This window comes from Battus philenor, unplaced genomic scaffold (assembly GCF_028537555.1).
Source record: "Battus philenor isolate CCGP_79_NKW_IND1 unplaced genomic scaffold, ilBatPhil1.0.hap1 SCAF_8, whole genome shotgun sequence".
Lineage (NCBI taxonomy): Eukaryota > Metazoa > Arthropoda > Insecta > Lepidoptera > Papilionidae > Battus > Battus philenor.
Window position 1 is genome coordinate 123,952 of NW_027181748.1, and position 26,187 is coordinate 150,138.

The 26,187-nt window shown below is 47.4% G+C and overlaps 3 protein-coding genes across 3 annotated transcripts; 2 read left to right on the forward strand and 1 right to left on the reverse strand.

The window, feature by feature from the left end:
- The first annotated feature begins 372 nt into the window (after nt 1-372).
- Nucleotides 373-9,970, forward strand: Cow (Proteoglycan Cow). Its single transcript, XM_068775304.1, has 12 exons — nt 373-381; nt 1,287-1,405; nt 2,193-2,418; nt 4,162-4,228; nt 4,295-4,397; nt 4,490-4,711; nt 5,080-5,477; nt 5,715-5,843; nt 7,271-7,369; nt 7,471-7,569; nt 7,905-8,225; nt 8,641-9,970. Exons 1-12 carry the CDS (start codon nt 373-375, stop codon nt 8,763-8,765), a joined length of 1,917 nt encoding a protein of 638 aa, XP_068631405.1. The 3' UTR covers nt 8,766-9,970.
- Nucleotides 9,971-12,411: 2,441 nt separating this feature from the next.
- LOC137931722 (cytochrome b-c1 complex subunit 10-like) lies at nt 12,412-12,752 on the reverse strand. The gene has a single exon (XM_068775215.1). The coding sequence runs from the start codon at nt 12,643-12,645 to the stop codon at nt 12,472-12,474; it is 174 nt and encodes a 57-aa protein (XP_068631316.1). The 5' UTR covers nt 12,646-12,752; the 3' UTR covers nt 12,412-12,471.
- Nucleotides 12,753-13,110: 358 nt separating this feature from the next.
- Nucleotides 13,111-18,569, forward strand: LOC137931795 (protein ST7 homolog). The gene is made up of 3 exons (XM_068775306.1): nt 13,111-13,376; nt 17,290-17,548; nt 17,632-18,569. Exons 1-3 carry the CDS (start codon nt 13,233-13,235, stop codon nt 18,567-18,569), a joined length of 1,341 nt encoding a protein of 446 aa, XP_068631407.1. The 5' UTR covers nt 13,111-13,232.
- The last annotated feature ends 7,618 nt before the right edge of the window (nt 18,570-26,187 follow it).

Genomic DNA, 26,187 nt, shown 5'->3' on the forward strand with positions numbered 1-26,187 from the left:
CCTTCTCGGCACCGCGCGGCGGCACTTTGACACTTGTAAGTTGAAATCGACCGCGGGGGTACATTACCCTGCAGAGGCATCGCGGCGCGACACCGCTCAGCCGAGAGGCAGAGGGCGCGCCGCAGCTTAAATAGGCTTATCAATAAAAACAAGAAAAATAGCAGTATATTAACCCAAGGAAATAACCATCGACAGATTAGGGGCTTAGGCCCTAAGCACTGCAACACCTGCGTCACTTATTCTGCTTTCCTTTATCCACATTTAATTGTTTGTTGACGCGCGCTACAGGTGGAACAATTATAATTATAAAAACTACGGTAGGCAGATAAACTCGTTTTCTATTAACTGAAATAATGGATGGCAGCGTTTAGAATGTTCGTGGTAATCTAAAATTATAAATACTTTCTTCATTTTTCTCGTGGGTTTTTTAACTTGTTTTCACATAGTTGATGAGAGCGTGTCATGCCTTACAGTTTGTCAGCCGTAGTGCTGCGGCGTCGTTAACCGATTAGCGTGGGACTCTCTCCGGGGCCGGTAGGTCTGTAGGTAGTGACAAAATCCGAAGTGAGTGCGATGATGATGATGATATACATTCGAGCTTGGCCTATATTTACACCAGTAAAGATCGTCAGCCAATCTCAAGTCGAGACGTATTGCAGCGCGACTTTTGCCGGATGTATATAAAGAATTATATTTCTGTGGAATTCCCCTTTTCGATGCGCCTGCGATAGTATTAACTGCAACGATTGTGATTATTGTAAATTTCTTTGTCTTTGTAAATATTCGTGTCGGGTATTAGCGCCTCGTGTTTTTGTGTTTGTGCATTACAAATAATTTACTTGTAGATTTATAAATTCTTCATCAACATCAGGTTTTGTCTGTCATATCTCTGGAAGTTCATAATTTATCGTTAGTCGCCCCGTAACAGTTGCTCTTTTATTTAATTGCCGAGGCAACAACGAGCACATCTACAAAGCAAACACCACAGCAAATGATAAAACTAGCGCATACGTTATTGACATGTGCACTAACGTTATTATAACTAAAACGGTAGCTGTCACTTAATCCTTCATATTTTATCGGCCGTTTAAGCTGCGGGTAAGTGCAACGGGACTATAGCTCATGTGCCGCGCGACCGTGGCGTTCCGTATGGAACAGTAATGTAGTTTACTACAAAAATAGTCTTATTTCATTTAGGATAGAGAAGCTCTTGTCATGCAAGGTTCCACAATACAAAGAGAATAATAAGGAAAAATACGGGAAATAAATAGTAGGAACTGTAACAGTGGGCAGTTAGTCCGGCACCGCTGCACACGCTACAGGACTGCGCGCGAGGAGGCGCCCCGCCCGCCCGCGCTCACCGGCGCCCGGCGAGCGAGCGCGGGCCGTTCCTGAAGAACAATAAGTCTATCTTTTGAGCATGTGTTCACCTGGAAAACATTGATTCCGTTCTAAAAAATGAGAGATACCTATTAAAAGAAAGTTGGAGGGATTCAATCCGCCGAGAGTGCACTTCGTGACGTAGACGATACCGTTGCATAGACGGTTCCAAACCCAAGAACGCTCCGCCTAAGCGCCTCCAATGATTATGGGGTCCTGACCTTTAGATTCTTTTACACGGCGCTTAATAAATCCTAGAAACTTAGATTCCTTAGTAATTACTAGATCGCAACGAGGTCACGTCCTGAAGCACTTAGCATCAAATATAATACTCTCGAAGTCTGGATAGGTTCTCTGTTGTGACTGAAACTAAACACTCGCACCAAGTGCAAGCATGTTCTGCTGCTCCGGGCCCGGCGCTGACGGTTCGCTTAAGTTTCGCGTGAACTAAGCAAGTCGTTGGGGCCGCGGCTTGTCTAAACTTTCTTCGCAGAGCTTCCGACCTAATGAAACCTGTTTTGAACCACTGGCATCGCCCGTTTGTGTAAAATGTCTATTTTCTAAACACGAGTGCGCTACCGCTCTTAATTTTAGCAGTTGCGCGACAGAACCGCTGGCGTATCTGCAGGCGGTCGATAGCGCCGCGCGCTGTGCGACCGCTTTGCCGCGTTATACCTCTCGAGGGCCGCGGCTTCCGTTCAACTTGGTACGCACAATCGTATACATGCACGGTAAGCGAAAATATTTACTCGAAGTGTTGTACACGTTCGTAACGAGAGCCGAAGGGGGGAGGCTGTTGTCGTTTGTTGTAGACAATCAATTAGACGGGCGCGGCGGCGGCGGGCGGAGAGGGGCGGCGGTGCGCGGGCCGGCGGCGCGGCGGCAGTGACGCGGTGGTCGCGACACGAGTGGGTCGTGTGCGTGCGGAGCGGCAGAAGGATGCGCAACGCGCTGTGGGCGGCGGCGGTGGCCGCGCTGCTGGCGCTGGCGGCGCCCGAGCGGCGCGCCGACACAGACTTCGAGTTCGACGAGGCGCCGGTGAGCCCGCGCCCCCGCCGCTGCCCGCGCGGCGGCCGGGCAGCGATATCCGCGGATAAGATTAACCTATAAAGACATTAACTTACGTCGCCGGGACTTAGTTCTGCGGGTGCACTGGTTGCACAAGACTTGCTGACCCTTAGAGAGTCATTGGGCTTTGAGTCTACACTCGCAAGTCCTATACGTCATTAATTTGGAAATCGCTTATGTTCAAAATGTACTCCTAATTATTCCAATCGCTGCAACAATCTACTGGCATATTTATGACAACAATGTAACTAAAAATAATAAAAACTGGCCGCAGCGCATGTACGGAACGGTTCCGCTGTGGCTTCTCCTGATCACTTAAACAAGGCAGAGGCGCGCGGCAGTAGGCGGCGACGGGCAGGGAGCGCGCCTGTGTGCTTGCCGCATCAAGCCGCAGCTGTTCATGTGTTTGAAACCGGATCGCGGGGCGCGCTCCTAGTCGCGTACGAGTCCACGCTGAAGGTTACAAGCGTCGCACCGCGAGCCTTGCGCCGCGTGCATGCGCCGCGAAAAGACGGCACCTGAAGGCCGGTCAACTGAGGGAGCTTGAGTCTCTCTACGCGTCAGAATGCAACTCTGTCAGACGTTATTCATCACATTAATTCTCCAAAATCGGAGCCTGACGCGTATTCATCGAATCTTGCAATATATTTTTCTCTTTTTGAGTACAGCGAGAATGCCTTTTTATAATTTACACGGGCATTGCTTTCGCATACTCCTACCAAAACTCCCTCCGAAAAACTTGCACATCCCCTGTGACGGCCGCCCACACAGTCTTACTTGAGGAACCAAATCTCCCATGCTCCCAAGCAACGACCGATATTCTTCGCTCAGCGCGAGCAACGGACTTTCTCGAGTCCAAGAGTTCCTAGGCCAAGAGAATCCGACAGCAAGTCCACCGTCACCTCGCTTCGCGTCGTTACGTTTTTTAGAAATGGCGTCGCTATTTAATTTGTACTAATTCGACTTTGCTTTATTTGGGGTCCAAGCCTTAATTTTTTTTTAAATTTCCTTTTTTTTTAAAGATGGCAGCACTTTGGTTTCTAATGGCGCCATGTCATCAAAACTCGGGGATTCCTTTTTTAACTTAAAATCAACGCAATTTTAATGGTTTTATTTTCAGTTTGTTTCGTTAATTTAAGAGTTCAGTTGCAATTACGTAATGTTGTGCTTTTTTAAAAAGAGAATAATAGATTTATATAAATTTTCCGTGTCGATCGTCGTTATTTCTGGTCACAAAAAAGGTAAACACTTTACAATTTATTCATTGGCAGATTTATATATTTTTTAAATGTTTATTTTCTTCAATTTTCTTTTTACATGGTTTGCTACAGACAATCTTAATTCACTTCGCGTTATGTTTTTTTTGGAACGTAACCACGACGCAAAGGGAGGTATTGGTGTACTCGCAAGTGCACATAAGTAATGTGACCTTCTGCGGCGGATCAGGACCTTGGCTCAATCGCCAAACGATGCCAGACGATTCGATAATGGAAGACGTTTTTAAACTCTTCTGAAATGGGATCATTCAGCTTATTGGGAACGGCTGAATCGAGATGTTCCCTCACTTCTCTTTGAGGCTTTGCTGTGACTGTGCACCTACTGAAGTCAATATGATCAAGCCTATTCCCAAAAAAAGGGTGGGGAAGGAAGAAGGAAAGGTGCAAATAGGTTCGTGTGGTAAGTGAAGAAGTGAGTGACAAGTGTTCGTTGCAGGCGGCGGCGGCGGCGGCGGCGGCTGGCGGCGCGCGGCGCACGCGGCGCTACACCTACGATCCACAAAGTAAGTGAGGGGCGCGGCGCGGGCAGTGGCCCCGCCGCCCGCGCCCCTCACGCCCGCCCATTGCAGGTCCGCTGTGCCGCGAGCTGCTCTGCAAGAAGCGCGAGCTGTGCCTGCTGCGCGACGCCTTCACCGCGCAGTGCGCCACCAAGAAAGAGGTGTTGCGCCGCGGGTGAGCCTGCCCTCACTTTTACACGTTCAATTCGTTCGGAGATTACCGTTACCTGAGGGTTGTGTGCACCGACCGTTTGCTTTCGGCATCAGAGACACGATCGTGGCTCCGCGGCGCGAGCACGCGCCCGCCGACGAGGACGTGTTCTACGAGGCCCGCGCGCCCGCCCGCGCGCCCGCCCGCGAGTCCGACGACGCGCCCGCAGACGCGGCCGAAGACTTGACCGACGGCGAGACCGACGCCGAGCCCGACGGCGAGGCCGACGGTGACGACGGCCAGCAATTCGACCGCTCGCTCGACCGACCTTTAGAGCGGTAATACATCTCTCCAATTTCCTTTCAAATTATTACGGCAATATAATGTGTAGTGTGTATATGTATGTGGCAATATGTATATACAACGTTCGGTGTCAATTCTAACAAACTACGCTCGATTGAAGCAATTCTTGAACTAGTCAAGGTTTACTGCTAAACGCACCCCACAACGGTGGACCGTGACGCCTAAATTTGCTGTTAACAGAGATTTCCGTGTCGCGTAGTTGCGTATGGAGAGTTGTGGATCGGAGGAGGTGTAGACAAATCTTGGTTCTCCGAGAACTACCGCGAAGTTTCTGCATTAAATAATTGGTCATTATTAAAGACAACAATAACAAGCACAAGGTCCCGGCGGTGTCGCGGTGCAGGTGCGTGGGCTGCGGCGCCGGCGGCGCGGGCGGCGCGCAGTTCGTGTGCGGCTCCGACAACCGCACGTACTCGTCGCTGTGCCGGTTGGACCTGCACAACTGCGTGCGGCGTGCGGCCGTGCGCCTGGCCTGCCGCGGCTTCTGCCCGTGCCGGCCGCACCGCGCCGCGCCGCGCCGCTCCCGCGACGTGAGTACATCGCATCCAATCGCATGTACTCGACCTGCGTGGACCGCGAGCGACGCTTTCCTGGCTAATGTTCTGGAGTCGTCGGTCCATCTGGAGGGCGCTCCAGAGGCACTTGGCTACGCTCTGCACCGGCACCGTCCTGCTTCGGGACGTATCGCTGCTTCAAGTGTCACCACGTTTCCTGCGAGCGCCGTACAATCAGGACACACCAGTGCGACGTCAAATAATAGCCGCCTACTTTCGGTTACAATTTTGAAACGTACACATATTTGTTAGGCAGCGACACATTTCTGGAACCATTACTGAAGCGTGTACCTTTTAGCGCTTACAAAAGTTTTCCACTCGAGGCGAGGCCGGGCATTGTGCGCCGGAAAAGCTCGCTCGCGGCGCGTTCTTCGTGAGCCGTCAAAAGGTCGCGTTGACGAGCGCCGGCAGCGGGGCGCTCGCTAATGTCCCGGCGCGTGCGTGCGGGGCGCCGCTAACGTGCTGTGTGTGTGTGTGTGTGTGCAGCGCGCTGCGGGGGCTGCGGGAACTGCGGGCGGCGGGCGGCGCGGCTCGGCTCGCGGCGGCTCGCGGGGTGAGCTCCTTTTGCATTATTACAATTTTCACAAATAAAATCGTAACATGGACTACAGCGACCCAGATGGATTTGAACCTCAAAACGTTACTGTGGCAGAAGTTTCCGCGCAGAGTGGCGTTGCCAGCGCGGGCATTCGTGCAGTGCCTCGGGTAGTGCTTGCTATAAGAAGAGAAGCTTACAGATCAATAACAATTTGACGAGATCATTTGAACAGTTTTTGAAGTATTGAAAAGTAACGCCTATCTTGCGTCTATCGGCTGCCATGATGGTGAATGCTTTTATGAAAGAAAAAGGTTGCCAATGACAATTTTCAAAAAATAACATCTCATCATGTAATATTAGAAAGTCTTGTAATTATTTTTCGCGCGTTTGGTTAGATTACGATTTGAAAATTGATAGCAAGTGCTGCGCTGCGCTGCAAGTGATAGTCGCACAGAGCTGCTCAACGTCCAGGCAACAGGACGAGTTCTGTTTCAGCGCGACGCAAACTAAATTGATTTCGCCTGCAGCATGCCGATGGGACGTTGTCCGTCATAACGAGTGCTTCTTTAAAGTATTCTTATTGGCGTAGAGATACCTGATTTGAAGCAATCCTACCAAAAATCAGATATCTCCAGCCGCCCGCGCTCTATATGTGGTGCGCGGGTTGCAATTCCTGAGAACTGGAGAATCTTGATTTCTCAATATCGCAATTCAGCTGGACCTTCTCGATACGATGTTTGCACGCGCTCTGTTGCGGGCTCGGGCTCCACGCGATATTTAACAACAATGAAAAACTTGCACCGGTTTCCGAGAGAGAACAGACTCTTTCTTAAAGTCCAATGTCTCGGATACTTTCTTTTAGTTCGTTGTCAATACGAGAATCAAATTATAATTGTCTGTCAAATGCATCACCCGAGTGTTTAATTTTCGTTACTGTTTAGGAGTTTGTGGCTTTAACAAGTCAAAGCCAAAGTCGACACCTCTCGCCGACTTCCTTCTACGTTCTTCTACTTTAACTTACTTCTAGGTTTGTCAATGACAGTGTGCTTCGAATACAAAGTTACACTAAAGTTGCATTGGACCAGATTGTGCGCACGTCTGAGGCTGCGGACATGTTCATTGCATTTGCGCAGAGCAGAACCGGACAGTTACGGAAGTATTTATACACGCCGGACGCGGCGCGGCCAGCGGGGGACCCGCTGCTGACACGCGTCTGCGCGAAGCGACGGCTGAATGAGATCGTTTTGTTGTACCAAAGCACTTGTTAATTCAGAATATTACAACTAACGTTGTGCACACGGCTCGTCTATCGCGTAAACGTCATTTTTCTTTATAATTTAATAAATTTTTGATTTTTAATAAATGCTTAATAAATACTTACAATAATTTTTAATAAATTGTTTAATTGGAGTAGTATTATGAGCACCGGAACTATCGCGCAGGCACCGAGGACTGCGAGCTGGATAAGATGGCGGACCGGCTGCTCGACTGGTTCTCCGTGCTGATGGAGGAGGCGGGGGGCACGCCGCCGCCGCCGCGAGGTACGCGAGCGTCGCGCACGTGGCCACGGTGGCCCGCACGGGGTCGGACGGCCTCGGGTGCGGGTCCTCGTGGCAGATCCTGCAACCGTTCCTTTCGGCAGGGTTCCCGCGCGACTGCAAGCCGGAGGTGCGCTGGATGTTCGCGCACCTGGACGCGGCGCGCGACGGGCTGCTGTCGCGCGACGACCTCTACGCGCTGCGTGAGCACGACCTGACATATCCTTACGCAGCTTTCTGCAGATACTGTACTTGTAGCGTTGCTTAATTGTTGTCTGGCGCTCGCGGGAAATGAACAGTTTACTTAATGAATATTGTTTTATAAAATAAGACAAGTTTCCCGCGCCGTGCTGCACCGGCGTCGGCTAATGAATCTATGTTGAAATATTTGTATCAATTGGTATATGTAAATATATACATTTCTAGAAGTTTAGGAGCATAAAATATGAACAAATGTTAAAATCTTCGTCAAAACGATACATTACTGCGCTTTTCGTGGCCGCGGCGCGACCTCACATGGCAGGTGCTGGGTTTATAGGGCACGACGAGCGCGAGCGTTGCTTGCGGCCGTTCCTGGCGTCGTGCGCGCGCGGAGCCCGCGGGGCGCGCGCCGGCCGCCCTGCGCGGGGGCTGAGCCGCGCGGCGTGGTGCGGCTGCCTACGGCGCGCCGCGCGGCCCTGCTCGGCGCTGGCGCGGGCGCACCCCGACCGCAGCCCGGGCGCGTACGTGCCGGCGTGCGACGCGCGCGGCTTCTACCTGCCGCGCCAGTGCCACGCGGCGCTCGGCGTGTGCTGGTGCGTGGACGCGCACGGCGTGGAGCGCCCCGCCTCGCGCACCAAGGGACAGCCCGCCTGCCCCGGTTGGTACCACTCCCACTTGCGCTGTCTACGATACGCAGATCGTACACTAGACCGAGGGAAACAAGATCTTATAACTCACTCGCTTTTATCTGTTCACTACGAGGAGAATTGTCTAGAAAGGCTCGATTTTCGGAACGCTGCTTTCATTTGCTGAGGCCGGATCTCATCAAACCGTAGGACATGCCAGCGGGCGCACGGCGCGCTCGTTGGCGGGGCTGCTGAATACCGTCTGCAACGGAACTGGGAGACGAAGCCGCTCGAGCGTCAGTGCCAATCCAATGGATCCTGCACCCTATGTAGCTCAGCTGATTTTTGAGTAGCATCGCGGAGAGTATACAGTGGCAACGCACCGGGCGTCGTGCTCTCGACGTAGACACGCGCCAGCAGCCGCAGCTTTAACACTGTTTGTTGCAGACGAACGCGCGTCGGAGGGCGGCGACGATGAGAGCGGAGGCGCGGCGGGGGGTGCGGGGGCGGCGCCCGGGCCCGCCGACGACGAAGACGTGGCCGGCAGCGGCGACAACGAGCTGCGCTTCTAGAGTGCGCTCGCGCAGGTGCGCCCGCGAACGCTTCACTTTGTAACCATTTGCACAGACGCACGCCCTCTCCGTCGACGTGCTCTGAGCTTGGTTCGCGGCGGAGGCGGCACATGCTACGCATCTCGATGTGTCCAGCGAGGTCCTGTTGACTCCTCGCAAAGGTCGGCGAACGTTAAAGCGCCTCGTGTCGCACCGCGGCCCGGACGGGCAGCAAATGCTTTCCCCGTACGTTTTCGTTGTGTCTGTTCAGCATGTCTTTAAATTTCTGTCGACTCACATTTTAACGTATAATTTTTTTTTCTTAGTTCCATTACGTGAAGGTCAACACTTCGCGCCGTACATGGAAACAGAAAAGGCACGCGCGACGGCCGCGCTCGTCGCTCGGTGTTCAGCTTTTCAACTAACATTATTATTGAATATTGAAGCATTACAATAGCAATACTCGATGTTCGAAGCACCGCGGTAAAATTCTCCCCGTGGGGCCGGCAGCGGTTTTGAGCGGTCACGTGTTTGTGTTGCTCACTTGTTGGGAGAGCTGTCCGCCGCCGAGTGCGGAGGCGTCAAGCGAGTGACGTTTTAAATGCTTTGTTCTGTCGTTTTATAGACGCGTGGCCGGTGGAGCCGCCTCCCTCTGCGCGAATCCTTTCAGGATTGTACTTACCTTTAGTCCTCTAGAGCAGTTGTCGATGTACTCCTTTGACCTGAATAGGAGACGCCGTTCCGTCACTTGCCAGTAGTTCACGTGAACGACGGGCCTAACTTGGGCCTAATAAATTCTGTAACGCGTCCCGGCCGCCCTCGCTCCGCCAGCAGATATTTACGTATAAATAAAAGGAAGCGGAGGGCGACGCGGGGCGGCGTTTCTTGTTTTGACCGCTAGTGCTTAGGTTAGTCGTACCAGATGTGCGTAGAAATTTTAAATATATGTCGATTTAATATTTAATGTAAACGGATCCGTAAACGTAAGCGGGGAACAAGATGAGGAATGCTGAAGAAGAAGAGAAAGCGGGCGCCCGCGCACAACACCAACCACTTAGTTCGGTTAATGATTAGTATGTATGTAGTACATATGTTGAATGGCTGTTGAATAAAAATGTTGTCATTTATAAATGTTTCAATGTCATTCCGAGCAACCGCGGCGCGCACGCAGATGCACACCCTCCACTTGTTTGTTACCGTAGCGCTAACAATAAACTATATCGATACAAACGCAGTTTTAGTTCCTCGGCACCACCTGCTGCCCCACTCTGCCACGACTAACAATTAAAGTTCAACCTGCTCAATAGGTGCGCGACTTGATGCCTTATAGACATTCTGCCAACAGTCCGTCTTGAAAGGTGCAGAGGTAACAAGTAGGCAGGTGTTTAAATGGCGAGATAGAAATAAATCACTGCCATTATACGCTTTATACACAGTGAATACTACGATGTGTGCTTGGCCGCGTACGGCGCCTCGCATTTCTAATGTACCTGTGTGTGTACCTTGCACTACAATAGCGCACAGGAAAGGTTGGCGAACAGGTTTCCTACTGCAGATCAATTTATAAACTTTCTATAGTTGCCAGTGTATTAGTCACATACCAGCAAGCCTATTATTATCTGAAACACTTTCCAAATCCGATCCGTATCGGCCACAATAATCTTTTTTATGGGACAACTAATATATGATAGAATTTTTTTGCTAAAAAATTGTGCACTTGACAACTATACAACCGGCACCAGTGTCCGCTAAATAGTATTTTAATAAGATGATCTATGAAAAAATGTAAGATATTATAAAAAAAATCTAATATTAAAGAGCAGGCAATACTATCAGTTCAGAAGTTGCAGCTCTGCGCACGGCGGGAGAGGTTATCGATATTGTCTGCATAACATGGCTCATAGGAGAGCGTTGGCCGCTATACCAAGGCTGAATCAGTCAGTAAATCAAAAACCATTCGTGATGCGGGACCATCCACGCCACGAATGCGTTTTGATCTGCCGGGCCTGCATTCTATATTGTTCCTGACTGTTACAAAGCTACACGGTATCCAAAGGTAAACATTGTTATGTAGCTATGCAAAAACAATTTAGCCAAAAGTTAAGGATACCCAGGCCAGGAGCTGTGGTATTTACAATTGACTGAGCGTAGGAACCAGCTGGTTCTAATCATCATATCAGCCGATAGACACTCACTGCCCCCAGGTCGCCACAAGTAGATCGTTATACTTTACACTTTAGGCAAACAGGGCTCGCGTAACTTACAGTTAATAGTAGTCTTATCAATATTTTAAATCGGATATCCGGATTGGATATCGGATGGCTATAGTTGCAAAAACTTTGAAGGTTTTTAGTTGCTTCCCACCAGCACAAATCAAGTGATGCGCGCCAAAATAATCTACATACACACATTTATTAATTTTTTCTGTTAGAATGTAACAAACCAATAATTTCTGGAAGTGCAAAATCTACAGAAACAGATGGTAAATATTATAATAAATGATTTTAAAATGTAGTAATTCGAATTTTGAAAACTTTAAAGCTCTTCAGCTGATAAACAATTACCCTATATATCATGTATGGTTGGTTTTTTAATTACCCAAATGTTGGCAAGACTGGGCCATCTAACCAAAAGATTGTCAGTAATGTTGGTGATATGAGCAGCAAAATGAAGACATAAATTAAAGATATTTCCAAAATCTTGTATAAAAGAGAAAGATACTTTAGGAGAACTGTTGTGTTTATAGGTATACTGAATATTTTTTCTGCCAAGGGTTACAATTGTATAATTGAAGAAAATTGTACTTTATTTCTTAAAACAAATAACCAATAGATAGATTAAATCACAGTCGACATACAACAAAAAGAATGTGTTTTCAAAGTATTGTATTGAATTTAATGCAAAAAGTGGACCAAGATTAGAGTCCTGATACCTCAAAAGTGATAAATTAATAATATCTGGCATCACTGCTTAGCCATATTAAGCAAAGATTAGTTTCAAAACACATACAGTTATTAAGTTCAACCTTCATATCTAAGTACCACCAGCTTTCTCTTAAACATTGCAAGCAAGCTGGACACAATTTAAAAAATAAAATAAAACCATATTTGTGAGCCTCTATTATACAAGTATTAATATAGTGTAACATTAGCTTAACATTTCTTTCCTGATAAAGTTACTGAACATATTGTGTCAAGTACTTCATGTTACTTATAATAATGTATGTTAGCTGATGGTTACCTGATAAATTAACTCGATGGATCTTTTTTACAGATCTTGAAATTTATTCCTAAACAATTGTTGCTACTGGTTCAATTATCTCACAACTGCTTCAACTGTAGTGAAACTTTTACTTTGGCTCTGGGTATTAGGCAAAAAAGCTTGCCTGTTGGAATTTCATAAAATTGTGAAACATTTAACTTCTATTTTCAGTCCAATGACTTTCTTATTTGTAACTGGTTTCAGGGGTATAAATACTCTAGAAATTGTATTCAAATGTCTCCAGCAGGAAAAAATAAATAAAAGACCCATGCATATTCTCAAGTTACGTACTGATTATACATGCAACTCCTTGTTTGCTGTCCTCTAATTCATTATTTGAAATATTTTAACAGAATTTAAATACATACATAATTAACATTAAGGTTAGTTTAATAAAAATACTCACAAAGATCTACAGCTTATAATTACAACATAATTTACAATGTTACATAAAAGACGTCCGCGGTTATTCCGACGTCTCTTCCTTGAACTTGCCGCCGTAGAAAGGGATGTAAGTCACAAACACCTTCCAGTCCGTGAAATAAAGCAGGCCCGTAAAAGCAGTTCCTCCAAAAGCCATTGCCGATGGTATGAATGACGCTGCCATTTCAGCTTGCTTTCTTCCCAAACGTCCGAGCATTTTGAATTTTTTACAATTCCTTTATAATAACTCGAACCGAGCTGTTACGTAAAGTGCTTCACGAGAGACCTTTGGAAATAATTCACTTCTATATTTGACAATTGACAGTCAAAGTGCAGTGTTGCTGTGACCGCGATGGCAGTAAATACGATCTTTGAGCCAGCGTACAAATACATTTATTTATTAATATTATTCATATTTTTGAATTTTAATTTTAATTTAATAATGACGAGACTTTATAACGCAACAGAATTTAATTTAACCACATTTGGCATTCTTGGTAACCAATTTTTCTCTAAAGCCCGAATTAAACATTAATTCGGGATTGATAATTTAAAAGAATTCATATATCCCATTACGCTCAAAAATATATTTACTTAAGATGTACTTGCTTTCTAAGGCCCATAAACCATAGTACATAGCAGTGTGAGTTTTTTAATTCTCTGGCGATTTTTTTCATAATGTGGTTGTTGTCAACTTTGTTTACAATTTTCGCATGTAATTCGGAGGAAAATGCTTAGCGTCTATCTTCGTACGACTTATATCTGAGCTTAATATCAGCATTTATTGAGGGGTAAAGCTACAAGATGTGGGATTCTGCGACGTTCCTGGGCGCGCTGACGCCTAAATTTTATGTCGCGCTGACCGGCACGTCTTCTCTCATTTCGGGGCTGATCCTGATCTTCGAGTGGTGGTACTTTCGCAAATACGGAGCTTCTTTCATCGAGCAGGTAACGCGAGTTTATTGATATGTCCACTAGATTCCTTGTGAGAAAAGCATTCATTCAAATTAATTTTATAACATCTTATTGAGGTTTAACATAAGATTTTTATAATATATAATTGAGTTTTCTTAAAATATTTATAGAGAAAACTTAACTTGACTAAGTAAGTTGAGGTACAAACATAAACCTTTAATATAATAACCTTTTTTACATAGTGTTTTTTTGCAAAATTATTTATTGTATTTGTGTTTAACAAGCTTGAAGTCTGAATGTTTTAACACACAGCAATGAAATGAAGCACAAATTTGCTTAGTAATTCTCTGTAAAATTTCTAACTTAGGTCCCCAAAAAAATTTTAATATTAAGGGTAAAAAACTTAACATGTACATATGTGTATACCAAAATATTAATTTTTAATCCACACTTTCCTTCATATTTTTTAAAACACTCATTAAATACCTAAGTGACCTGGTATAATAATTAATTGATTTTGGTGGTGAATTGAAGTAAAATGTTTATTTATTTACTCAATTATACTGCTGTCTGTTTGATAAAGAGTATAATATCAAGTCAGCATTAAATAATTTGTAATGCTAGCAGGTGTATGTCAATTGAAGGGCTTTCATTTCCATATGAGGTTGTAAATTGACGGGTTTACCTTTTTATATAATGCAAGCAGAGTGTGTTTGCCGAATGTCAGTTTTAAAGGGTGCCATGTTAGCCCGGTAATAGTCATTATGACTAGATACAGAACCCCTAAATTGAAACACCTTCTTTAAAATTTACACTTGAAGTTTACTCAGGTACAAGATCACAGAGAATTAAATTTTTGTGACGATGTTTGTTCCTGCATACTTGTGTATACTTAATATAAGGGTCAGCATGAAAATAAAAATATTACATGAAAAAATTATTAAATAAAAACAAAGCCCCTGTCCCACAATAGATAGTGGTAGGAGGGGTCCCCATAGAAGGGGAAATTTTAGAAAAACAAAATAAGGGTCAGAGATGATTAGGCAATAAAAAGAATGGCTGTTGTGTAGGTGTGATATTTGTCAAATGTTAGTTGTGGGTTTGGTAATGGTGCTTGCTTCGGCAGTTCATGAACTAAAATTAAAACAATGAGAAAGATAAAGAGAGGCATTGGTAATTTTCTCCTACATATGAATTTTTCAATCCTTATGGGTTTCTCTTAGAGAATAATTTGGAAAAAAATTTATGACAATACATAGAAGACATATAAAGTGACTGATGACAGGTGTAAAGCTTTTACACTTATAAGCAACAACCTGTATACCATATATGATAATCTTGTTTTTATGCACACGAACATAACTAAATGTAAGAAATGAATAGATTTACTAAGTGCATTAAAATCTATTTTTGTTCCTACTCTGCTGCGTGTTTGGTGTTACAGTCGTGGAGAACAAGCGGGAAGAATCTTCACTACAACACGTCTTTTGGAATAGTTTAATATTGATATGCACACGCGTGTGTACACAAATACCTCACTCGGTCGCCTCGCGGTCACGTACCAAAAAGCACGAACGCAAAGTGAACCAAGATTTTCTATAGCAAACTATGTAAACACCGAAAACAGGTTAAAAGGTAATGATAATACTACATTTTAAAAAGAAAATTTAATAAAGTAAACATTAAAAAATTTATATAAATTTATTTTTCTGTTTTAAAAATATCCACAACGCACTACGAAATTGCAAACTCTAAAATTAGCAAACAAAACGTGAAAATAAAACTTTTAAAAATGCCTTGATTTTTAGTTAGAAAGGGAATCTCCAAGGTTTGAAGGCATGGCGCAATTAGAAACAAAAGTGCTGCCATCTTTTAGAAATAAAGAAAATTAAAGACTTGAACCGGAAACAACGCAACCTAAATAATAAAAAAAAAAACTCGTAAATCAAACGACGCGCAGCGAAAATTGTACAAATTAAACAGTGACGCTACTTCGAAAAAACAAAACTAAACGACGCGAAGCGAGGTGTTGGTGCACACACTTTCTGTGAGATTTAGCCGAAATGAAAACATAATGTTCAAGGGACTTCGTTGTCAAGAATTCTTAACATTAAAACATTTGTTTATAGAATTAAATCCTCTTTTGTAAATTAAATTTTAATACGTGTTTTGATTTTAATAAATCGTACAAAGTGTTTTGCAGAATTTGAGTAAAACATCTGATCGCGTTTTGTATAAATGAATTAGAGATTTTTTGCTGTCGAAATTTTGGTATAGATCAGTGTTTCCGTGTTGCCTACACGGGATATTAAGCGGCGCGACGCACGGGGGATCCCACGCCAGAGCGCTCTATTTTTGCGTCGGGCGAAAGAGACAGTGCTATACGATACTTCTCGTCTCGTGATTCGCTGTGGGTTTATTGCTTGAACATTGTTTTTATACTTTTTGAATCGGTGTCAGCATGCGCTAAGTTTGATCATCTTTTAGACTTCATGTTGTCATCACATCAGCGACCTGTCGGCCTTAGGAAGAATCCGACAAGACTTGGAACGTCCCACATTTATCAAAGTTTCGGGATCCTTGCAGATTTAAGTTAAGAGATTTTGGCATTCTTTCAGTGACATTCACGAGTGATCGCTGCAAATGATCACATGTGAATGTAAAAAACGACAAACTCTTAATAGTGAAATGCACTTTTTCAGGGAAAAAAACGTGATTAAAGGAAATAATTTGCGATTCAAATAAAAATTCATAATTAATATTATAAGACAGATTTTTTGTTTATAAAAACATAATTATTAAATATATTTTAAATAATAATTGGTTTCTTTTCACTTTCCGTAAATAATATACTACAAACACAATTGTTTTCATTACAATGGCTCAATCTCAATGTTGTCACTTAATGCAAGAAGGAAAAAAACTAATCACTAACGCACTAATCGGTGTAACATTACTCCTGAGGATGCCCTGTGGAGGGGTGAAACACGAGTCGAGTGATTTACGGTGGTAGTTGTGTAATTCGCATTGTTTGCCGCACGCACATTTATCAGTGGGCTGGCGGGCGGTGCACTTTATTGCACGACTACTGCTACATAGCGGAAGTAGCTATATATTAGTCCTTTTCTTAGTTAGGATGGACTTCCGCAAAGTAACGCCTGAATCTATTAGATGTCATTTATGTGTCATGTGTGCCCACGCTGCGAGGCAAAGGCAGCGCGTGCGCACAGCGCTGCTTAGCTGTTGCAATGTCGCTACAGAGGTGTCACCGGGGGCCTCAGATGGTGAACGAGGAATCATATTTTTATTTGCTTATCATTAAGAAATTTTCCAGACGAACAATAAAATGACTAAACAAACATTAGAAACTGCTGGTTTCTAACTGCTAGCTTCTATTGTCATACGAGTATTATTTATGTACCAATGTCACACGTGTCGTTGAAAAAGTTAGCCTGGGCGCCATTTATAATAAGAAGGAATTTTCAATGAATTGTTTTGTTAAAGTCGTAGCAAAACTATGTTATACTTGTTACTTTAGACTTTTACCTCGGAAGTTTTGGAGCTTAACCCTCTGTAATAAATACGTGCCCTTCTGGCGGATGGTTCACCGTCGTCTACAGATGTCACGGGCTGGAGGCTGGAGGAAGCGGGCTGCGGGCGGCGCTCGGCCCACACTCTGTCCTAAATAGCCGAGCTCGTTACAGTTTTGTAAATTAATATCGGAGCGGAGAATACAACTGTATATAAGTTTAATTCAGCTAAGAACACGGGGAAGGATTGTCTGATGAAGCACGTCGTCGTGGAGACCCCATCGTACGTTATGAAGTACAACAAAAAGACAATGTATTTTACAAACACAATTTGAAATGGGACTTTTAGTTGGTCCGTTTTATTCGTGTTGGAAGTATAAACAGCCGTTAGTAAAGTAACCTATGCAACGTTGCAGGTGTCGCTGGCGCACCTGGGCCCCTGGCTGGGTGGCAGCGCGCCGCCCGCCGGCGACGGGGACAGCGGCGCGGGCGCGGTGGCGGCGGGCGCGGCGCCCGCGGCAAGCGGCACCGGCGGCGGCGAGTGCAAGGTGTGGCGCAACCCGATGTCGCTGCTGCGCGGCGCCGAGTACGCGCGCCTGTGGACGGCGGCGCGTCGCGCGCCTCTCACCTACTACGACATGAACCTGTCGGCGCAGGAGCACCAAGCTTGGTTCGGTGAGTAGCGCGGCTGCGGGCCCTCGGTGCGCCCACCCGGCCGCGTACTCGAGGGGCTGCTTGCACAGGCGGCGGCGACGCAGACGCCGAGGAGTGCGCGGATGCGGAAGACGCGGCCGACGCGCACATGGCGCGCGCTTGGCGTTCGCGCTCTCCAGGCGCGCGCGTGGCCGCCGCTCGCGCCGCGCTGGCCGAGCGCGCGGACTGCGCCGCCGCGCTGCTGCTGCTGGCCGAGGAGGACGCGCCCACCGTGCACGAGGCGGAGCGCGTGCTGCGACGCGCGTGGCGCGCCGGCGAGGCGACGTGGCGTGCGCGGCCCGGAGGGGCAGGCGGGGCGGGAGGGGCGCGGGCGCGCCGCACGGCAGCCGTGCTGGCGCACGTGAAGCGGCGCGCGGCCATGTGCGCGCGGCGACTGGGCCGGCTGCGCGACGCGACGCGCATGTTCCGCGAGCTGGCGCGCGACGCGCCGCCCGCTCTGGCACCGCTCGCCACGCACGAGAATCTCATCGAGGTGCTGTTGGAGCAGCGCGCCTACGCCGACGTGCAGGCGGTGGTGGCGCGCTACGAGGAGTGTGGCGCGTCGCGCTCGGCCACCACGGTATATACAAGCGCGCTGCTGAGGGCGCGCGCCGCCTCCGCAGCTGCGCCCGCTGCGCGTGCCTCCGCCGAGCTGTCCGCGCTGGAGGCCATGCGGCGCGCCATCGAGTTCAACCCGCACGTGCCCGCCTACCTGCTGGAGCTGCGCGCGCTGGCGTTGCCGCCCGAGCACGTGGTGCGCCGCGGCGACAGCGAGGCGCTGGCTTATGCCTTTTGGCACTTGCGTCACTGGCGACACGTGGACGGTGCGCTGCGGCTGCTGGCGCTCGCCGCACAGGTGCTCCACCTCTCGACACAGGCACCGCCGCGCCCACGCACCCGTCCTGCACCCGTCCTGCACCCGTCCTGCACCCGTCCTGCACCCGTCATGCACCCGTCCGCACTCTCCAATGCCTTCTCTTACACATTCTGGTCGCATTTCTGAACTCGTCGATCAATTGAATCAACGTTTTCGTCGTCCGCGTATGGGCCCCTTCCATACTTTCGTCGCGTGCATAATGTGACCAACAAGAAAAAAGTTGTTGAACAAGTCCGTTTATGTATTTATTTTATTCTACCTCTGGATCTGAACATACTAAAATATTGACACAATAAATTTAGCTCCCTGTGACGACGTTCTGCAACGCAAAGTCCTACGTCTTGGATCTCTCAAGCATTTCACGTTAATGCGACCCCGACTCGTTGAGCAGCGCTTATTGAAATGAAATTGTTTCTTATGAAATACTCTGAATCGTCCAGCTGTCTCCGTCGGCGAGGGTCCCGTGTCTCGGCAGAGAGCGTTAGCTGAACACTCGTCGCCAGGCGTTTGAGGCCCTTGCGAAGAGCGGCAGTGAAGGTTAGCAAGCCGCCCAGTGTGCTCTAGCGCGGAGCCTATTGGACGTAACGTTTTAGTATAAAAATGGAACCTGATCTATTCACGGTGACTATTAACTCGCTTGCCTGTGTCATTTCTGAAGCGTTGCTCTGCGAGTGCGCGCTCCGTTGAAGTAAAGATATGCTAGGCAGACAGCGCCATGTGGAAGGTGCGGCGTAAAGTCTTTTCCAATCGATTTTAAGTTGTTTCTATGATTTTGCTGTCAGACGTACCGTCGCGTGTAAGATATTACTTGGCGTTCTGGCTGCATCTCTGGTTCAACCTTGTCCACTTTCTGTCAGCGCGTCGTATAAATGAACCATTTGTCGGCGGCATGATGTGTGCTAACGGTTTCAACGTTCTTCTAAAGTTCATAATACACGGTAATGTTCTGAAACCCCGAAATACAAAGCAGTCTGGTGGCCGAAGCGATTTTTTCGTTGTCGTTGGACCGCCTTCGTCAGTAAAAATATAGGATTTTCAAGTGTTTACATGTTTGAAGTCCACTGGAGCGGTCACTGTTCATTTAGATTGCCGAGACCGTGCCTCGAGTTTTGTTTAGCTATAACAAGTATAACAATTGTGTAAGTCGGCCGCGTGTCGCAGGCGGCGGAGCGCAGCGGGCGGGGGCGTGCGGGCTGGGCGCGCGGCGGGGGCGGCGCGGGCGCAGGGGCGCGCGGCGGGCGGTGCGCGGCGTGCGGCGCGTGCGGCGACCGCGAGCTGCTGGGCGCGCGCGGATGGCGGGGCACGTGGCCGCGCGCGCCGGCGCTGCTGGTGTGCGCGGGCGTGCTGGCGGCGGCGGCGGCACTGGTGGCGCTGGTGGCGCAGCGCTGCCCGCGCGCCGCCGCCGCCGCCGCGCTGCTGCACCCCGCCGCGCTGCGCCGCCTGCTCACCGCGCTTTAACGCGCCCTGACGCCCCGCGCGCCGCCGCACCGGCGCCGCTCGCCAGCGCCGCCAGGAGCTGCTCGAGCAGCAGCAACGACGCAACGTCGGCTCACCGTTTCTTCTCGTACTATGATAAGCATAAACGCCAGAATATTTTATAAAAGCGTTTACAACCCATTTAATGACACCAATATCAATATTCTAAACTATTTCAATCTATAATATGGCAAAAAAAATATTATGACGGTAGGTAGTGGACACTCGACAATCCGGTTTATATGCATAAGATCATCAATAACTTTAAGAGAAATAGTGATGTACATAAGGTTGTCGTCAGAATTAGAGAAACGCTTTTTGTACCTTTCTCTTCTCGTGTCGTATTACATAGTCTCATGTAATCTATTAACATTAACAAATTTAAGTTCGTGATAATCTTGTTGTAGCGTGAAATATTCATAGAGTAATAGTTCAACTTGCAAACCAATTGCTCTACTACTGTGTTAACAATATTGTAAGTGACCACAAAACAGACTCTTGGATGCGTTTGCAGTGGGCTCTCGCCACAGTTCCGCACGTTTATTTCATCGCATGTGATTAAAAATATAAATAAACAAATAGAAGGTAGTGAATGTAGCGTTAAGTGTAACATTTGTATCGAGGTACAAACTTATGGAGTATTAAATAAATTATTTATTTGAATTTGTTTCTGTAACGCGCCGACGACTCCCACCTTAATATTAATTAAAGGCTACCAAATGACTTCCTAAGAGCCAGCTCAGGCGCGCTGCAGTCTGTTACCAACGCGAGAACTTGCAAGCAGCAGCCAGTAAATGAGAAGTATGTGCGGTTCTTTTTAGGGCCGGAAGGTCTAAAGACAACGCCAAGTGCTAAGTGTGAAGTGATCACCTCAGCGCGCGCTGACACCGATACATAGAGACTATGAAAACAATGCTCAAGCAATAAACAAGGCAATCGCGAGCCGAGTATTACTGCACATACTTAAATAGCTAAAATACACTGACATTTACTAAGTCTGTCAATGAATATGTATAATATATATAAATATGTGACAGAAAAAAACCTGCTCGCCTGCGTAGCGTTCGTACGAATAAAGCAATATAAGCAGTGCATATAGGATTTGGGAGAAGTCCGAAAGCATAAGATTTTGTCTCGGGTGATGAAGATAGCCCTTGGAACAATATCGCGTGTTTTAAAAGATGACTTACGACTCGCGTCCTCTAAGCGATACACTGGTCATTTCTTAACTGATAATTTACAAAACAATACGGCGGTCAAATCAAAACAACACCGTTTTAAATTTTTTAAGGTAAGCAGCAGTAATGACTCCTTTTTAGATTCCACGAATCGATGCTGGTGCTACCTTAAGTACGGTAGTGCGTAATAATACGGGGGCCAACGACCGCGAGTGCGCACAGAGCCCGCCGCCGCGGACTCGGTGTGCGCGTGAGCAACTTGTCGCGTTGGCGTGGTGGCGTGGTGGCGTGGTGGGTATACTGCGTTATGGTTTCTTCGGCCTCATCGATTGCCGCGGCTGGTCGGCTTTGCAATATAAATTTCTATTCTCTTACTGTGGCGAGTCTCCACGAACTCGCTCGCCGCCCTGGTCTTGCGGTGATGTGTCATTACATGTGTTGCGTGCGCTGGCCCTTTGTAATCACCACACAGCAATGGTCGAGTGACAATTTTTAAAATGTAGAGCGGATGGAACAACAACATTATGGAAGAGCAAAACGCTGAGTTTTTAGTCCCAAACAGTAAACAGCAAATAGCTCCCCGAATTTGAGTGTGTTAGGAGGCGCTGCAGTTATTTAAATATATACAGCTGCAGTATATATATATATATATATATGACAGATGTGTACAAAAGGCAAGGTAAACTATTACAAGTAAAAAAAACGCGATGCGGTACGACTCCGCTTAGTCGCAGAGGGTGAGAGTCAGGAACGCATCGCGTTCTTTATCTCCACCGCAGAATCCGAAACAAAGTGACCTTTGGTGATCCGGCTCTCATCTGCTGGTAAGTCTGAAGTGTGGTCATTGTGGCCTTTTCAACTTGACGGCTGATGATCAGACTACGGATACTCGGTGGATAATGTAGTCGCGGCTCCAGAGGAATTTACCTGTGATGTGGGAAGCGAGTGCAGCTGCTTCAGCGCGGAAGTTGAGAAACCGTAAACCGCAGTTCTCATAGCATGAAACGAGTAATTCTAGCTTACACTCTGCGACCCGTGTGGACGAAGACACAGAGTTGTTCAGCAAACCTCGTTACATCCCTGGTTTTAACAAGACGACGACGCGGAAGCAACAAGGAATTTATTGCAAAACGTCATCTCCCGCCCGCAATATTCCGTGAAGTCAGCTGTCGCTCGGCCGCCGCTGGATTGTTGTTTGTGCCATAAAGATTCAATTGTCGGTGTCTAGGGAGAGCGCGGCGCGCCGGTTCAATCGGTTGCGGCCTCGATAATAAAAATTGATGACGCGATCAATGAAAAGAGAAAATGACACGCGCGTGCTCTGCGTCTTACTACTAAACCATTAGAGCACGCAGGCTCCTCGGCACAGTTTTTTGTTCTTAGCTCTGTCCGTCCGCGTGCACACGAACACCGCGTGGTTTAAAGTTCTTTCCAAAAGTTAAGACGTTGGTGTCTCATAAATTTAAATATGTTATATTTATACATACGCTCTTCCTTGGTTCGGAGTGTTGATCCAATCGAGAAGAAACTGACAAGAAACCCGATTGATTTTTATTAAAGTCAATTTTATATTGTATTCCTCTTGCAAATCATTGGTTTGTCTCAAGAAACTGTGTAGACATTATAGTAGTAGGATACATGAGCAACGCATGAGAACAGTCTTATAACCTTTGAATTTTTTTGCGGATAAATGTAAAATTGTTTCTACGATTATATTATAAGAATGTATAAGTTAACTTAATGTCAACAACTTAGTGTCACAAGACGACTGTTGTGAAACGAGACTTCGCGTGAACTCATCAAACGTGGTTTAAGGGTCAGTTATAATGAGCTTCAAAGATATACAAGCTCCATCAATAAATTTAAAGAACATACATCCTCAAGTATTATTTTGAACGCCACGGAGCGAGCGCGCGTGGCGCCGCGCCGGCAGTCGGCAGCGCGGGCCGGGCGGAGCGGTCGCGTCGCGCGTCGCCGCCGCAGCTCGACCGAAACTTTGGTCGCTCGTGCGAGCCCGCGCCGCGGCGGCCGGTGCACGGCCTCCTGCACTTTGCGATGGGACGGTTGGGCGCAGTGCGTGTAGGCGTCCGGCAGAAATAAATTATTTTTTCATTTTCCCCTGATCTCCTGTCTGTGTGTCGCTGTGCTATATGTTGGTGATTAAGACGTCCGCGCCGAGCCGCTGATTTTTATCTGTAGCGATTGTAAACAAACAACTCTTTGAGCTGCTGTCAATAAACCTTAGAGAGTGCTAGAGTGTCTGAAATACAATGACGTTTTTTTATTTCTCATCAACATCAGAAGAAATCTTTGTTAAACTACATTTTTCACATATGACGTTTACCAAAATATAATCCAATTGTAACTCCATGCAAGTGGTTGCACGCGCGGGTCCCGCCGGTCGTGTCTCGGCCATTGCACTCATTACCGAGTGCGTGCTCAGTGACCACGTCGCCTTCGTCTGCTAGTGGACTAGAGCGCACACGGCACCAACAACTGCCGCGCGGAATATGTATTTTTATAATTTGGCCGAAGCACGACAGCTCGCAAACAATTTATAACGGAGACATATTGCACATCGGCTTATAAGATACCGGGATCAGCGTTGACAACGAGCGTAGAGGGCGAGTGCGGGGCATGCGTGCTCGGCGGGGCGATGTGCGCGCGGCTGGTCCTGAACGGGCTGACGGCGGAGCTGGGCGCCGCGCGCGCCGCTCCGCCCGCCTCGCCGGAGCCCTACCACGAGCTGGAGCTGTACCGGCAACTGCTGGCGCTGCCGCGGCGCGCGCGCACCCCCGACCCCGTGCCGCCTGCGCGCGGTCAGTACGGCGCCGCCTCCTGCCGAGCAGCGAGCCCAGACCCTGCCCAGCAGCTAACGGACGCCGCGTGTCCACAGATGAGCCGCAGAGACGATGCCGCACGCCGGCGCCGCGTGCGCCGCGCCGGCCGCGCCCCGCCGCGCGTCCCACCGCGCGCACCACCCCGCGCCCCGCCGCGCGCCCCGCCGCGCGCCCCGCCGCGCGCCCCGCCAAGGTAATTAAATCACGACATATCCTTTTTTGGAATGTGTAAAAGAGAAACAGTTACAATTGTTGAGAACTCTTTAAATATTACCGAATCACAAAACTCAAAATATAATTGATCCCTAAATCCACCCTAAATCTTGTAAATTCAGCGCAGGTTACTTCAGACGATAACAGTAACACAATTCTTTAACGTAAAATAACCCGTCCGTGTCTTCGATATCGAATACATATAATAATGTTTATGTTGTCCACTTAAAAAAATACTTGTCTACTTATATAAAAGTTTTTCAGTTAAGACAGTGATTGATAGGTTGTAAACGCTCTTTTACAAGACTTCAAATTGTCTAGTTTCCGAAGGGCTTTCACTCGGTATAGTAGAATTATTCAAAGCAATCGCGCGCTAACATATACTTCGCTCCGTTTGCCGAAATCTACACGATGACATACAACATGTAGGTTTCGGGCCGGCCAGCGTGCATGCGCTCGCGCCGGACTCTGCTCGCCACTTCGCCGCCGCTGCGCACGCGCACCGCTTCCATTCGGCACGATCACCACGCGTAGGCAGCGGTTTTAAGGGAAGTTTGTACATTGATGTTTAGCGTTGCCAGTGTGAACCGTTCCCCGTGCAACCGAGGAGAGTGCGCGCCTGTCCCTGGGCGCTATCGGGCCTGTTATTGGGTGCCGGATGTCTCGCTGCAATTACTAAGCGACCCGTGGGACGATGCATTAAGTGTTAAAAACGTGGCCAACGACCGCGTAGTGCTCTAACAACCGTAACATTTCTCCTGATGTCAAAGATCACCTATTGAATTTGCGCCGGTACTGTATTGTGCACTCGTATCTGGGGAAATATCGTAATTATCCTTCTTAAAGTGAAACAGCCTCCTTGAAAAAATTGATATAAGGTTGTTTATGGCGGCAGTAACGGTGCCTGTCCAACTCCACGTTCTTCTTTAGTCCCTGGTCCGAGCAGTCGCGTTCCCTGCGCCAACTGTCGTCATCGTAGCCCCAAAGGTCGGCCGGGCTCGCGACGGCGCAGCCTGCCGATGTTATTAAGCCTACGTGATGTTTATTTGCGTCCGTCGTTCTGTACTTTGAGAGGTGGGCGAGTCTGAATATAGTTTTGTCCTCGCGGAGCAAAGAACACGGAGCGCAGCGTATGAGCGCCCCCGCAAGGGCGCGGTGTCGAACGAGCAGAAGGAAGTTCTACGTTTTACAATTCCTTCCAAATTAATGCCGTATATAGGAAGGCTTTTCCCGTATTCATGTTGAAGAGACTGGTTCATTTAAGGGTAAGGAGATAAAATAGGTTAGTACGGACAAAATAACTTTTCTTTAGTCAATCATTAAAAATGCTCGCACACGGCGCGAGGGCGGCGCGCAGCTTTCTAGTTATTTTTTCATTTATTCGTATTATTATCTCGTGATCATTTACAGTGACCACTTGAGGACCTCTTGGGAAGAATGCCAGAAGAGTCCAATTTGTGAGAAACTAAAATCAGACAGGAATTCCTAACATTGGCGCCTTGGCGTCTTTGTTTAATTCATATTTAATTTATTACAAAATCTTTTATTGGCATTAATTACAACTGTATTATATCACGGTACCCAGATGTTCACAAAAGGTACAATACTTATCTTTATATGTAGAGTTAACCTTGTGCGGATCGCTAATTTTGTTGAAATTTATCGATATTCTTATGCACATAGTCCAGATTGTCAGATATACCCGGACTATGTACTGGCTTAATACATTTTTTTCTAAGATAACGAAGATTACGAACTTGCTGCGCAGGAGTGGATCGCAATGCCGCGCCGCCGAGCCGCGCCGCCGTGCCGCGCCCTCGTTCTACGTGGCTTAGGGATTTCCAGCGCGCTGCACTCGGCTGCCGGGTGCCGGGGCGGTGTTTGCCACAAACAAAAGAATATTTTTAATTCGTTAAGCTGTAAAGCAATTTGCGGAAATAGAAACGTTTTTGCGTTGACCGCGGCGGCGCGACGCTGCGACCCAAATTCAATTTAAAGCCGCCCGTGAAATTAAAAACAAAAAAAAACATCCGCGCA